The sequence below is a fragment of the Diadema antillarum genome, unplaced genomic scaffold (assembly GCF_040938485.1).
Source record: "Diadema antillarum isolate AM-2024a unplaced genomic scaffold, OU_Dant_1.0 seq00001057_RagTag, whole genome shotgun sequence".
Taxonomy (NCBI): Eukaryota; Metazoa; Echinodermata; class Echinoidea; order Diadematoida; family Diadematidae; genus Diadema; species Diadema antillarum.
This window is the reverse complement of record NW_027271885.1, coordinates 591,343-607,458: the sequence shown is the minus strand read 5'-3', so window position 1 is coordinate 607,458 and position 16,116 is coordinate 591,343. Positions and strand designations below refer to the sequence as shown.

The following is a 16,116-nucleotide window of genomic DNA, read 5'->3' as shown; positions in this document are numbered from 1 at the left end:
GATTAACCTGTTTCATACTGAATTTTGGAATCCCCATAGACTTAATTCACAGGTCACCAGGTTCCCATAGGTAATAGGTTAATTGCACAGCTGTATGATAGTGACAGTAGTTTTGGTAGTGTTTGGTAGTATAGGTAATGTCATTGCAACTGGTGGACTAATTGCCCTTCATCAAATAAGCAGTGCTTATTCAGAGTGTAGAGAAATGGCTGTTATGAGAATCATGGGCGTATACAAAGTTGTACTCAGGTTGGATTTGAACCCTTGACCTCATAATTGCTAGACAGGCATCATGTCCACTAGACTCCCAAGCTTCTACCCGATAGCCACTGATGGTTCTCATCCCTTATAGCACTGGGTACTGCATATTCATTCAACTTGAATCCTCTGTCATATGCCATATTAATTTCCTGTCCATACAATGTAGGTACAGTGTATGTTTGTGATATATGTGCACATTTAACTCATTGGCACAGGAAAGTGTTAATTTGAGTGTACAGTACAGAGGTGGATCCAGGAATTCCGTAAAGGGGAGGACCCTTTGCAAAATTAAAGGGGTGGAGCACGTGCTACCCCCCATGTTTTCCTTTTTATTTATTTTTTTTTAAAACAAAAAAATAAAGAGGGGGTGCGTGCCTGGTGCACCCCACTCTGGATTCACCTTTGCAGTAGGTAATGGTAAAGGAGTATACATTGTAGAAGCAGAACTTGATAATGATAGTGATTTGTATGATCATATCACTTGCACTCTACTAATGATGAAAATGATGACATCAAATGTTGGTGGTACTGGTGACAGATGCAGGTCATGATGGAAATCATATCATGGCATGGACTTTAATGAAATCAAAGCTATACTTAAAGTCTTTGAAGAACTTTGAAGACCATTGAATGCTATTCTTATAATCTTTGAAGACCATTGATGCTATTCTGATAATCTTTGAAGATCTTTAAAGATCTTTGAAAATCTTTGAACTAGGCAATTGACGCTTTTCATATAATCTTTGAAGATCTTTGAAGACCATTGATGCTATCGTTAAAATCTTTGAAGATCTTTGGAGACTATTGAATGCTATTCTTATAATCTTTGAAAATCTTTAGAGACCATCAATGCTATTCTTATATTCTTTGAAGATATTGATCCTATTCTTGCATTGTATAATCTGTTGAAGGTCTTTGAAGATTTTTAAAGACAATTAATACTATTCTTACAGTCTCTGATGATCTTTGAAGACATTGATGCTAATCTTGTAATCTTTGAAGATCTTTGAAGACCATTGACGCTATACTCTATTTGAATTACAGGTACTGTGTCCTGGGCAACCTGATTGGACCATGTCCAGAGGGCTACTACTGTCCAACAGGGACCGGCATTGACTGGCAGCCGTGTCCAAGGGGAACCTACAACAATGAGACCGGTCTTGCTGACATCCTGCAGTGTCGCCAGTGTCCCGGAGGCTACTACTGTGGAGAGATGGCCCAGACGGACTACATCACTCTCTGTGACCCAGGTGAGAAGGCATCTGTGCCTTTGAATGTTTCGACAACTCATATATGGTGCTATACAAATGCTGTGGATCATCATCATCATCATCATCACCCGTCTGGGCATTGTAGTTAATTTAAGTCCTGTCGGTAGTATTGCCAACATAAACCTGTAGTCATTTCCATTCTTTTATACATGTAATTAGCATGGTCATCATCATGGTCATCGTTATGGTAATCGTCACCATCATGTGTATCTTCTTACCATTGTTACTGATGGTAGTCATTAATCATTCAAAAAATATAACAAATGATGATGTTGATGATCATGAGATTTAATCATCATTATATTGAAATACAACAGATTTACAAGACAGTATGTTGCGCCATCTATTTACACTGTATGTGTTGTACAGCCTTTCTGAGACTTTTGTGGCTTATTTTGTGATAAAGACAGTATTGACAGTGTTGATAGACATGATAATGATAATGATGAATACAAGGTTGATACACAGGTTTTCCATACATCTTCATCATACATAAATTATCATCATCTAATGAATATGTTATTTTAAATAACCATTAATCTCTCCCATGTTCTAAGCCCCTTTGAATGCTTGACAACCCCCATGTCATCAATGTTTCAATAATTCATCATCTGAATGCGTTTCGATTGTAACCCCCTGCTTGTCGCATTGATTACCCCTCCGTCGGTTTATGTGTGAAATTTGTTCATAGTTGACTCATTGGCAGATAAAGTACACTATATTAACAAGGTGTGTACAGAGATTATGATAGTCTTAATCCGTTGTGATCAACTTACGATCAATTTCCTTTCATCCAGGTCACTTCTGTGAGTACGGCGTTGACCGAGCCGACCCCAACGGAAACAACAACTCGACCCTGGTCAATGGGAGCTGTGCTGTGCTGGGTGAGCACACGGGCGTGGGTGGGATCTGCCCCGAGGGGTCATACTGCCCTCTTGGTTCAGATCAACCCATTCAGTGCCTGGCGGGCTCCTACGCCAACACGACTGGACTGGCGACATGCTGGGATTGCCCCGAGGGATACTACTGCCTCACAGGTAATCATCACTCCTTAAATTGCAGCTTCTATACAACTAACTCGGTACAAATGTAGTAAATACAGCTGTACATGCATCATAACTTCAGTTTATGTACCTGTATTTCATGAAAACCAGAATGATGAAAATTGTATATATTATGAAGTAGTGTTCTGTGTGGTAGTAATATGTAGTTCATAACAATAGGATAAAGTGGTAAAATGATGTGCAAAAACTGAAATGATGCCTTCTATCATTTGGAAAAAAAAGCTTTAAATAGCTGTTGGTACTATCTCAAACATTTATTTTTTTCAGAGTTTGAATTACTGTTGGAATAATATTGGCCCTCAAACAAAGAAGTTCTTCAATATTCATTTGACATATTTGCAGTGGGGCATTGCTTTGATGCACAAGACATTGGCCCCTCTTGCTTATTTATTAGAATTATTTTCATCAAGCTACAGATTTTTACCGTATGAGAATCTACATTTTCAGTGCATTATGTCATCATTTTGTCCCCTCTTTAGGAGCTGTGACATACGAGGACACCCCATGTCCAGAGGGTCATTACTGCCCCGTCGGGACAGCGTCAGAGTTTGAGAATCCGTGCCCGGCGGGGACGTACTTCAACACGACCCATGCCACTGAGAGGGCTGACTGCATCTCGTGCCCTGGGGGCTACTACTGTGAGATGGACGGTCTGGGATACCCAACGGGACCATGTGACCCAGGTAGGAGGAGCAGTGGATGTTGAATAGATTGGCGGTAGGAGCAGGGGATATTAACCCATTGAAGGCCAGTCCTGAGTATATTCGGGCAGGTTGAGGACGATATGATTTTGCTACAACACGCACCTCCCATAGACACCTGCCCGAGTATACTCGGGACTTGTCCTCAACGGGTTAATGGGAAATGCGTATTATAGCAAGATCAGCCCTGTCCTCAATGTGTGTAAGAGTTTGGAGGAGTAGAAGTGGTCCTGTGGTGTAGGCTTTGTACTCTTGAATGTCAGCGCATGAGTTCAAGTCAATACTTAGCCCCATGCTAAAATTTGTATGTTCCTCAATATTACACTCAGCACATCTGATCCAACACTCGTAGAGTCCGCAAGCCATAACATGGAGACCTGGTTAGATGGTGAGACCAGGGGGAGGGCATTTCATCAGTGATTTTCACCAATAAATTTGCTCTCAGCCAGTCACATGCAAGGATATCAGTAACTTAAAACAATTTTTGGGGGACTGACAGTTTCATGAGATGCTGCTCTGGCAATGAGGAGATTAATCTACAAGTATGATGGGATGGCATCCTTCTAACTTGTTGAGGATGGACTGATTTTGCTACAACATGCATTTTCCATAGACACATGCCCGAGTATACTCGGGACTCGTCCTCAAGGGGTTAAGGTGGACTTAATTGGTGATTTGACAAATTTTCAAACAAGTAAATGCTATGTTAGGGAGAGAAACAGGAGAAATAATCTGGTTCTGTCTTGGTTTTGTCTACCCGTCAGGCTGGTACTGCTCAGGGAACTCGACATCTGCCACGACTCTGATCGCAGGAGGGGAATGCATGCCGGGAACCTTCTGCCCCGTTGCATCCTACGCCCCATCAGACTGCACCCCTGGGATGTACTGTCAGACGGCTGGTCTCGAGGAGCCTACAGGAAACTGTTCAGCAGGTTTGTTGATCTAGGGACCACACACTCAGGTTTCTTTCTTGATACTTGATACTTGATACTGTAATCCCTCTCGCAGCTCAAAGAAGCTATACTGGGATGAAACTACACATGTGTGCCATTGGGAGGTGCCATGGTGATGATCTCTATTTACAATAAAAGTGTGCACTGTGCGAATAAAATCTGAATGCATCCTCCTTTAAAGGATGAGTGATCCAGAAGAAGGCTGCAGGGTTGTAATACATGGGAGAGCAGCTTCTCTGAATGTTGTTAAGGTGGTGGCATGTACAACTTGACTAGGTAGGCGGTTCCAGATCCAAATTGTCCTTGGAAAGAATGAGTACTTGAATGCATCAATAGTTGTCTTGGGTATGTTGAACTTGAGGTCATGATCGTTCCTTCCATAGTAGGTTGCAGGGGTAACCGCTGAGGGCAATGGTAGGCTTACCACTCCATAGTGGATTTTGTAAAAAAGTGAACATTGGTCCAGGAGTCGCCGGTGGTGTAACGTGTTCCATCCGTGTGCCGACACCAGACGGGTAGATGATGTAGACCATCTGTAGTCACCAGCAACAAACCGGGCTGCTGCCCTCTGCACTTGTTCGAGGCTGTTAATGGACGTCAAGGTGTGAGGGTTCCAAACCTCAGAGGCATACTCCAGTTTAGGCCTAACCAATGCTGTGTAGGCTCTACACTTCACTTCCTTTGAGCATGATGGCAATGTTCGGCGTATAAGTCCCAGGGTCTTGCTGGCCCTGCACCTGATGTTTTGACAGTGTGTATTCCAGCGTAGGTCAGGTGTTACAGTTACTCCAAGGTATTTATACTCCGTAACTCTTGGAATTACACCATTCTGAAGGTGGTATTTGTAGATTTTAGGATTGCGTTTTCGAGTGATTGACATTACTCCGCACTTCTTGATGTTGAAATTCATGAGCCACTTGGATGACCATAATGATAATGTCTGGAGATCTTGTTGTAGAGTGTTGTAGTCATCTTCTGACCTAATTTCCCGATAAGTCACACAGTCATCAGCATACAGACGGATGGGTGACGACATGCCATCCTGGATGTCGTTGATGAACAGTAGAAAGAGGGTAGGGCCAATAATGGAACCCTGCGGAACTCCTGATGAGACCTCCTTCCACGATGATTTGGTTCCATCAACGACTACAGCTTGTGACCTATCAGCCAAGAAAGCACATATCCAGTTGAGAGACTCTCCAGTAATGCCATAATAGCGTAGCTTAATAGAAAGTCGCTCATGTGGCACCCTGTCAAAGGCTTTCTGGAAGTCTAGAAAGATGACATCAGATTGGCTGCGATTTTGGAGTGTCTGAGACCAGTCATTGACAGCAGAAGTGAGTTGTGTTGTAGTTGATAAGCCTTGTCTAAAACCATGCTGGGAGTCTGCAAAGATGTTGTTTACTGCTATGTGCTTGGATAAGTGACTCAGCATGATATGTTCCATGACTTTGCAGGATATACAGGTTCCATTGTATCTTGTGTACTCAGAGTCAATGTGGTCTTTTAATATGGCATTTTCAGCCTCAGGAAACTAAATGTCTAATAAAGATGTTCTGGGAGAGATTTCATGGTGTCAAACACAAATAAACACTCTCATATTATTTCAAGATGAATGTTGTTCACACATGTGCATCATATGTTTGTATTAATGCAGATCTTGCATTTTTGATAATCTGTAAAATACTCAAAATTTCTGAGATTGTCAGTTTTTGTCTTTGTTTACCAGTTTTTACCAGTTTTTACCTCTGTTCAGTTATGCTGTACAAATGATGACAGGCATAAAATGTAGAATTTGATCGTAGTGTGAGTGTCTTTGTGAATCATATGAATTTCATAGACTTGTAATTGGAATGGTGGACGCCTGTGAGGGGAAGTCAGAGTAGCAATGTGTTTCTACGTACTTTGAACAGAATGATGTCTTAATGCCTAACTTTTAGCAATATTTCATCTTCCCCTCTCCTCTCTATAGGGTTTTACTGCACTTTGGGAGCATCAGACCCCGCCCCCACTGACAACACCACCGGAAGCGTGTGTCCTGTTGGTCACTATTGTCCGGTAGGCAGCCCCGCCCCTCTGGCCTGTCCCACCGGGTACTACCTCAACTCGCAGCAGAATGATGCGATGGAAGACTGCCTCCCATGCCCCCTCGGAGAGTTTTGCCCCGGGGTGGGGCGAGAGGAGTCAGCTGGGCAGTGTGACGCCGGCTTCTACTGCCCTGGAGGCCAGAACGTGTCAGCACCGGCGGAGTACATGTGAGTATAGCCAACTTTTGCGTGACCATGTCCAGTTATCACACCCTGTCTAGTGATATGTTCCACGCACTCTCAGTAATCTCGATGTGTACAGTTTGTATGTCTATAGTTTGAGACCAATATATATAAAACCAGAAACGTATGTGGCACGAAACTTCTGCATAATTTGAGGCGACGGTCTTTATTGCGGCATTAAATTTTTAGAGATTGCCACTTGCATTCAATGCATTGTGTAGACAAACACTTTTACTTGGATTTTACTTTTTAGAACCTTGGCTCATAAAAAAATTGTGAAATTTTCAAGCATGTAATGTAAGAGATGTATGACAGTATAAGAGAGAATTCACACTGATGCCTGTTAAAGACAGTTGCATTAAATTTGGCTGTTGGGCAGAAACTTGGTGATCTAGAGGGTATAGAGCCTGTCTCACAATCACAAGATTAAGGGTTCGAATCCAACCAGAGCATGTGTCCCCATGATTTTTTTCTCATGGCTATTACTCAAAACATTGAATAATTGGAGTTTATTTCCATCAATGAAGGGCAGTTTCTCAGTCAGTTGCAATTTCATTAATTTGTATTCATATACGTGACTGTACTTGTAGGATATAAAAGAGTAGATAATACAAAAAGATAGCTTGCCTCCTCGCCTCATTGCATAACTGTCCTTTTTTAACTGAATTTCAGCTGTCCGGTGGGTTATTACTGTGTCGTGGGGAGCTTTGAACCCCAGATCTGCGAGAACGGCACCCACCAGAACGAGGAGGGCCAAAGTTCGTGCAAGGAGTGCCCTGCCGGGTACTACTGTGACAACACCATCTCGCCGGTCTCACTCAACTACACGGGACTCTGTCCCCCGGGACACTACTGTCCCGCCGGGACCAGATACGACGTGGAGTTCCCGTGCCCCATCGGTACTTTTAATAACCAGACAGGTGAGAAAGGGGGTTTTTAGTTCTTGGTATGATTCATTTCATAAAGATGTCATGTAGTCTTTGCTTACAGTCACCTGATGAATTCAGGTATTATTCATTTGGTATTATGTATTTCATAAAGATGCCATGTAGTCTTTTCTGACAATCACCTAGATGGATACAAAGTTTAGAGTAGAAAAACTTCTGCCAATTACACCAACATGCGTATAGCCCAGTAGAATGTGCAAATTATGGTTTTATTTGAGAGCATACTTGTGATATTTGAAGCAATTTTTGAACACATGTTCATCACAACTAACACTCATGGCTTTGTTGTTATTGTATTTTGATGGGTGTTTGTTTAGTTATCATGTTTAATGCATTGCTGAAAATTGTCCTATCACAGTATTGTGGTGCAATATATTAAACACAGCAAGCCAATGATTATAATTCTTATTTTGATTTGAGTGAGAGAATTATGTAGATGCCACTTAATGCTACCATGGTTACTTGCTTATGATAATTTATGCAATGTAACAAAATGCAATTTGCCAGAGAGAGCTGTAGTGCATATTCACCCGACTGTATTGCCAGCAAGTATTGTATGAAGTCAAAGAGTTAAAACGATGAATATTGATTGTGCAGGTTTGACCGAGGAGAGCCTTTGTAGCCCCTGTCTGGGAGGATACTACTGCCCCACCCCGGGGATGGTGTACCCCCAGGAGCTCTGTGATGCGGGCTTCTTCTGCAAGCAGTACGCCAACATCTCGGCTCCAAGTCAAGGTGAGGAGAGAGAAGTGTCCGTTTCAACCCACTGAGGATGTGCTGATTTTACTGTAACACCCATATGGAAACATTTTAGTGGTAGAATTTTTCATGGGTTTTAGAAATGAGAACTTGTTTGTATATAAATACTGTACGTGTATGTGAAAGAATCTCACATTATCTCTCATAGTGTAAATGTACATAATTTTTAACTCAAATGAATGATGCAGTTAGGAGAGCTCTAAAGAAATGTATGTTTTCCTTTGCATGATTTATTTTTAGGTACATGTATCTGTGGTTTATCATTGTGCTTTTAACCACTCTGTGCCTCAGAATAATGATGCTAGAATAATGCTACATTATAAGTATTTTTTATCACATAATGACAAAGTAATGATTTTGAGGTGAAATTTTGGAGTGGAGTCAATTCAATCTGTTTTCTCTGATGGCCCCCCACAGGCGACGATGCCAATGAGTGTACCCCTGGTCACTACTGTCCAGAGGGCACCACGGACCCCGTCCCTTGTCCCAAGGGGTCATTCAGTGACCAGTACGGACTTCAGGCCGAGGGAGACTGCCAGCTGTGTACGCCTGGTCACCACTGCTCTCAGACCGGACTGACCAACACCTCTGGACTGTGCATGGAAGGGTGAGTGAAATAGGGAGATGCGCCAGGGACTGGTGATGGTGCCGTTACTGAGTCAGGATGGATAACATGACATTTGCTCCTGCAACAATTGCTCTGCTCTTATTTTCTCCTAGGTCTTAGGGTTAGGATTAGGATTGTGATAGGGTTTTAGGTTTAAGTTTGCTGTGAGGATTTGGATTAGGGTTAGGGTTATGTCTGAAGGTAGAATTTATGGTTGGCTTAGCATGCAGGTATTTCATAGGAGCAATTGTCACAGGAGCAAATGCTATGGAACCTATGCTGCCATTGTTGGTCTCATGTCAAGATGAATTTGGTAGAGAAGTATAGATGTGTAGGTAATAATGCTGTCTACAAGGGATGCAAGTTGTATAGGAACAAATTTTACTGATGTTGGCATACCATCTGCCTTTGTACCTGAGTGTGTCATACAAGGTCAGTACTGTACAGCGTGTCCCAGAAAAAATGAAACCAATTTCATTGCAATTCTTTGCGATCATAATCACATAATATTTGTTTTATGAGATGTACATGGATTGAAAGATACACTTCTCTTTTTTCATTTGATGCACAACTCATACGTATACAGTATGTTGCATATCCCTCTGTGAGGCCCTCTTTCTTTGAAGGGGACATTCCACAAGAAATTGCATAAAAGAGATCCAACCCTAGTTCTGATAACTAGCAGGATAAAGATCTTGTAAAGTGGTTATCAGAATCGCAATGTTACTGACCACTTTGTACTATGGTCATTGGCACAGGTGTCCTGTACTGACCTACAGTGGTTCGCCATATACTGCCATATCAGCTTACTGTACACGTATATTGTACAATCCTTTGAATGTCTAATGGTTTTGGTAACATTCTGATCTCACCTGGCCTATGCGTGTTTGTCTTGTGGCAGGTTTTACTGCGTCCTCGGGTCTTGGGACGCCACCAACGTCTCCTGCCCCATCGGTCACTACTGTCCGGAGGGGTCGGCCACTCCCGAGCCGTGTCCAGCGGGGACATACAGCAACACACTGGAGAGATGGAATGTTAGCCAGTGTGTGGACTGTGATGAGGGCTGGTACTGTAATGACACAGGTACATGTGCTGAACTCTTGTGTGTGTGTGTGTGTGTGTGTGTGTGTGTTTGTGTGTGTGTGTGTGTGTGTGTGTGTGTGTTATGTGGGTGTGGGTGTGTGTTTATGTGCATTTGCAGGCCTCGAAATAGGATTTTGGAGGGGCACGGCCATTTAGAAAAGGGCACTTTTTCCAAGAGGCCAGGGCACTTAAGTCAGTCAGAGGGGCACCAAGGCCACATTGGAAAGGGCATGTTTGGTGTTTATGAAAAAAGAAAGAAGAAAAACAAACCGAGAAAAACAAACAAACACACACACACACACACACACAAAGTGCAACACACAACAAAAACCTCTTCCCTACAGCTGTAACACATTCCCGATCTCCGCGTTTCTATCAGTGAAACAACATTTTTTTTAAACAGGAATAAAACAACAGTAGGTATTGATTGAAACTCGACACCCTTTCAGGCCAGCCAGGCTGCCATGAAACTTCAAAGCACATTCCGACAGCTGGCTGGCAAAACCACAAGGCAAAGGAATTTGCGTGCGCGTGTAGATTGCTATGATTAGTCTGTGACAGACAGTTCATGACCTCCAAGAATGCGCCAAGTACGCGCGGTTTCTTCTGTTGATTGGTCTCTCTCTCTCTCCACCCCTCCCCATTCCCCAGTCTGGCACACCTTGGCATCGTGGGATTTTTCTTTTTTTCTTGGTGAACTTGGAGTTCACTCTTCACTACTCTATCTGAATATGCGCTGCCTAGCTAGTACATATTATATCCCTCATGTAAAGCTTCTTGCCATAGGATTGTACAGAGCACGAACATGGTGTAGTTTTACTAGCTAGCTACGAGCAGCTGGATGCGGTGCAATTGGTTACTAGCCAGCGGGATATAGTACTTTTGGGAATCCACGATCTGCACCCATCGTGATCGTGCGATCGATATCGACATTTCTCACTTAAGAATGTACGCAGTGCGCGTAGTAGCGATACTTTTGAGCGACAGTCCTGTGCGTGGCTTGTAGCTAGCGCTAGCAGCGCTTTGGAATTGCGCGACGGCATAATTACAGAAATCTGTGGTGCGATGGCGTGTGTGTGTAACGTTATTTGCAATTAGTGTGATCAATGCATTCAGCTCAATTGACAAAGTGACTGGTTCAAGTAACGGAGGAATGATCGCAGGAGGACACCATATCAGGTACGAATTGGGAATAAACTAAAACCGATTTTGAAGATGATCTGGGTAACGAAGCTGCTTTAGGCCTACTTCTAACGTAGTCCTGGACCTCCTCGATCTTTCGGAGTTTTGCACGCTGTGTAGTAGTGTAGCTCGTGTGTAGGAATCAACAACAGCGCAGCGGTGTCGTTCGCTACGCGCTGCACGCACTGCTGCTGCACAGCTACGGCCTAACGGTAGATTTATCGTTCAAGAAACCTGCACATTTTTCCAAAAGGGAACCGTCATTACTCTAGTAAAATGCTCGAGAGGGATATAAAACAAATATCGACTGCTTTCTTTCGGGCCATGGTAAAACTATTTGACCTCGGTGATTTCTCAACAGTGCCATGTCCCTCGACTTCGTCTCGGGACATAAGCACTGTTGAGAAATCACCTCGGTGCAAATAGTTTTACCATCTCCCTCTGCAGCAGTCGATATTTGTATACTCGCGGCCGCTGCGCTGCGGAGGCAGTCCACTAGTCGGGACGGTAAAAGCCGGTCGGGCGTACATGTAGGTACACGTCGTCTCGTATCTCGGAAAGATACTTTGAGTTTGAATCAGATATATCGGGACGCGAGTGAACTGAAGGTATGATATTTGAGATCAGGAAAGTTGTTCAAGCTTATTAAAGAGACTTTGAGAAAGGGCATATCATACGTCATAAATAATAACTTTCATTCTAAAAGGGCACCACGGCCCCAAGAAAAAGGGCACATTTTTTTTGGCCGTAACTTTGATCAAAAAACAAAAGGCATTGCGGCCAACGAGAGGGGCACCGACGGCCATGGCCGTCGGTGGCCGTCGGTTAATTCGAGGCCTGCATTTGTATGCACAGATCCTTCAACCTTTCCACAAAAATATTTTGAAGTTTGAATTTCTTTGGCAGTGGGTTGAAGATAATTGTCATGGCATTCTTATTAATTTTCACTGAATTTTTCTATTGGAATGAAATTGATAAAAAAATGTGTCGGTGATAACATGTAAGGATGGCGTGCGAAGGAGTTGTAGTAGTAACTACATGTATACAGTAGTTGATTAAAAACATTGAAATGGTCACATGACCTCTATAAAGTGACAATTCGAGATATTTGTACTTACCGGCAATAAGGCAAGGTAGAAGATATGCTATTCATTGAGGAAATCAGGTAATGGTTTATACTGAATTCTTAATCTTGTCATTGCAAGGACTTTTTAAAATGTTCCCCATGACTAAAAACCACCACACAGCCCCCATAATGCTTTGCTCGCTTTTGTCTCCACAGGGCTCTCAGCGCCTTCTGCTCAGTGCGACCCGGGCTTCTACTGTCCGCCGGGCCAGAGCGTTCCGAACCCGGACGACTACCCCTGCAGCATCGGCCTGCACTGTCCCACGGGAAGCCCTCTTCCCGTCCCCTGCGAGCCGGGCTACTTCACCAACTTGACCCAGGCCGCCGAGTGCTTGGAGTGTCCGGCCGGCTTCTACTGCGTGCCAGAGGAGGTCATTGAAGGTGAGTTGATGGTAGACACGAAAAAAGAAAAGAACTCTTCTTGGATACAACATCTTCTCATTCATAAGTTTATACACTGTAAGTTCTTGTATGTGTATTGTGTGGGTGGTATGTTGCACATATGATACTCGAGACAAATAGTTTTTCTACGATGTGTGTGACTCAGCATAACTTCCATATTTGGGATTTGAAGTTGTTACTGTTTTTCGCTGTTGTCTGATTAACATCTGGGGGTTGGGGTGTTTGAAAAGTATGAGATCAGAAAGAGAATATAATAGGAATAAATCATGATATAATTTGTCATATTGAAAACGTGAAATATATTGTGCTATCATTATGTAAAAAGTAAACTTTACTGTAAATTCAACCATAGGTACATACATCATCACAAACACAGAACAGAGACATTGATTTAAACAAGTTATTGTGAAATGTTGATGCACCACTAACTGTTACTATTTGATTTTATGAGAGACAACATATGTGTAATTACTTCAAGGCATTGCTGATAATGGTAGCTACACGGACCTTTTCTGTAAAATAAGTGATTTATCATAGTATTTTGTTTGTGCAGTTGATTTACAATATTTGTCAGATAATGGATTTTTGCTATTGAGGATTGATAGAGAACTTAAAAAAAAGACAGCAATGAAGAATGATAACTTGATTATGTTTTACCTTTTGTGTGAAGGCAACTCATCGGCTGGCCACCGGGAGTGTCCCCAGGGCTACTTCTGTCCGGCAGGGACCGGGCGTAACTGGACGGCTTGCCCGCCTGGCACCTACGGGGCCAGCATGGGGCTGGAGTATGAGGAGGATTGTACAAACTGCCCAGGTGAGATGAGAGATTGGCTGGTGGGATGTTAGGAGGAGGGATGAAGGCAAGGGGAGAAGGGATCGGGGGAGTGATGGTGGCAGTGAAGATGATGGTGATGATGATGATAGTGGTGATGATGGTAAGAATGGGGAGGAGGATGTAACATTCATAATGATGCTGTGATTGTATTTGCTGTGGGAATGATAATGTGATCAAACTTGAGACAATGAAAGATGATGATGGTGGTGGTGACGATGATGATGACGATGTGAATGTGGATGTGAAAGATGTTGATGATTAAAAGGATGAGGAGAAGGATGTGAAATTCATAACGATAATGTGATCATATTGATTGTGGGAATGATTGTGATCAAAGTGGAGACAATGAAAGGTAATGATGATGATGATGATGATGAGAATGATGATGATGTGGAAGATGATGATGTCATGGTGTTGGTCATTGGAATGGTTGTGATTGAAATAGAGACAATGAAAGATGATGATGATGGTGGTGGTGGTGGTTGTGGTGATGATGATGACAATGATGATGTGGAAGAAGATGGTAAAAATGGTCAGCATAAGGAGAATGATGAGAAAGTCATAATGATAATATCGTGGTATTTGTCATGGGAATGATTATGTTAAAACAGGGACAATGAAAGGTGATGATGATGAAGAGGAGGAAGAGGGTGAGGAGGAGGATGAGGGGGAGGGGGAGAAGGAGGATGGGGGAGGGAGGGGGGAAGGAGGATTAAGAGGAGGAAGAGGAGAAGGAGAAGGGAGTGATGATATGACTGCTAAACAAGAAGTTGTGGGAAATTGAAATGATTGTTTTTAGATGAGTATACCATTTTGACCTGTACGCAGGAGATTACACGTTGGATATATCACAACGATGAAATGTTGGAAGAAGTACCCAGTGTGCATTGATGGATAGGTCATCTTTGTTACAGGTGTGATTATAACAGATTTTTGTCTCTTGGCTGCCTTTAGGTGGATTCTACTGTGATGGAGTCAACCTCACTGAGCCTACAGCCGAGTGTGCTGCTGGATATTTCTGCACATCCAGAGTGGACCGGTCGAACCCAACTGCCTTCGTCAATGATGGCTGCACCTATGCAGGTAAAGTCATTTGCCTGTATCTCTGATATTTTTCCTGTTCAAATTGGACATGCTCTTTTATTCTATGAAGCATCAGTCTATTTCTTTGCATATGAACGATGAATAGAGTCAAAGTGTACATTGTACATATATTTATGTCTTAAATGATCTTCATTTATTTTTTGGGGGTAAATCAAAAGGACTTGAAATCTTAGGCTTATTTCTTTGTTGAATAGATGGAATAGATCAGCTTATTATAAGGGTTTAAACTTCTCTTGAATATATTTCCTATTTTAAACTCATTGAGGATGAGCTGATATTGTTATAACATACATTTCCCATAGACTCCTGAACAAGTTTATTTAGGACTTGTCTTCATTTGGTTCTTTTTTTTTTTTTTTTTGATTGAAGGCAACCATACTGGCTATGGTGGGGTGTGTCCACTCGGCTACCACTGCCCCCAGGGGTCAGAGCTCCCGGTGGGGTGCGCAGAGGGGACCTACCAGGATGAGGAGGGCCAGGATAGCTGTAAGGAGTGTCCAGCGGGGTACTACTGCCTCCCCAATGCCACCACCTACCTGTGAGTACCGGTATAAAGGGTGTTGTCTCACCGTGACATGGGTGTGGTGATGGGGGGGGGGGGGGGGGGGGGGGGGAGACACCCATCACCACACCCATGGACCAGTGGGTTAAAAATGGTCTGAAGTGGATATCTTCAGAAACTGGCACCTACAGTGTACACATCATGCACACAGTTCTTTAACCCTTCGAGGATGAACTGATTTTGCTATTAACACAGTACGCTTAGTGTAGATACAATACTGTACCTGCCCTATTATACAATGTACTCGAGACTAGTAAGTCTTCAACGTATTAATGCAACTCATGAAGGATCGTTCTGTGGATCTGGGTAACAATGAAATTGATGTGTTGCCTTTGCCTATGTTGGATTTGCTGTGTGGACAATATTGCACAAGGTGACTGATTTTCCTTTTGCAGGGATGTACACTAGTAGTAGCTGCAGGATGGGGACTGTACCGTACCATCACTTTGTAATTTGATTGCCCAAGCTTTTGCTTCCAAGACATGGGAATTTTCAATAGATTTGATACCTACGTAGCATGCCAAGATTTTATAAGCTGTTAGTTACATGAAGATATATTGATTACTGCTACAATGTATCTGTTCATGTGAAAGTCTCAAAGCTCACATTATACAGTGCCCCAATATGATGAAAGGATGACACAACCTGTGACAATTGCACTGGTCTTATTTTCTCCCAGGGCATACATGTAGGGGTAGGGTTAGGGTAACAAGTTTGGGAGTGGGATTTATGCTTGGCTTAGCATGCAGACATTTTGTAGGAGTAATTGTCACAGGAGCAAATGTCTTGAACTGATGATAAGAGAGCCTGGAATTGATTCTTTACTTTTTTTTTTCTTTTTTCTTTTTTAGGGATACCATATGTCCTGCTGGCTATTACTGTCCAGCTGGAACGACCTATGACATCAGGAATCCTTGTCCCGAGGGGACCTTCAACAACTTGACAGGTGAGTACATAACAGTGATGGGGTTGGTGATTCTAGTCCAGTC

The 16,116-nt window shown here is 42.8% G+C and overlaps 1 protein-coding gene across 1 annotated transcript in view; it reads left to right on the top strand.

The window, feature by feature from the left end:
• LOC139743198 (uncharacterized) overlaps positions 1-16,116 on the top strand; it is a 151,072-nt gene that overhangs the window by 49,488 nt on the left and 85,468 nt on the right. Inside the window, exons 46-59 of the mRNA XM_071653697.1 lie at positions 1,306-1,511; positions 2,330-2,569; positions 3,076-3,279; positions 4,062-4,229; positions 6,223-6,505; positions 7,193-7,440; positions 8,065-8,202; positions 8,644-8,833; positions 9,735-9,916; positions 12,381-12,605; positions 13,297-13,440; positions 14,416-14,544; positions 14,935-15,103; positions 15,979-16,073. Coding sequence (XP_071509798.1) covers positions 1,306-1,511; positions 2,330-2,569; positions 3,076-3,279; positions 4,062-4,229; positions 6,223-6,505; positions 7,193-7,440; positions 8,065-8,202; positions 8,644-8,833; positions 9,735-9,916; positions 12,381-12,605; positions 13,297-13,440; positions 14,416-14,544; positions 14,935-15,103; positions 15,979-16,073 — 2,621 coding nt within the window. The remainder of the gene's footprint in view (positions 1-1,305; positions 1,512-2,329; positions 2,570-3,075; positions 3,280-4,061; positions 4,230-6,222; positions 6,506-7,192; positions 7,441-8,064; positions 8,203-8,643; positions 8,834-9,734; positions 9,917-12,380; positions 12,606-13,296; positions 13,441-14,415; positions 14,545-14,934; positions 15,104-15,978; positions 16,074-16,116) is intronic.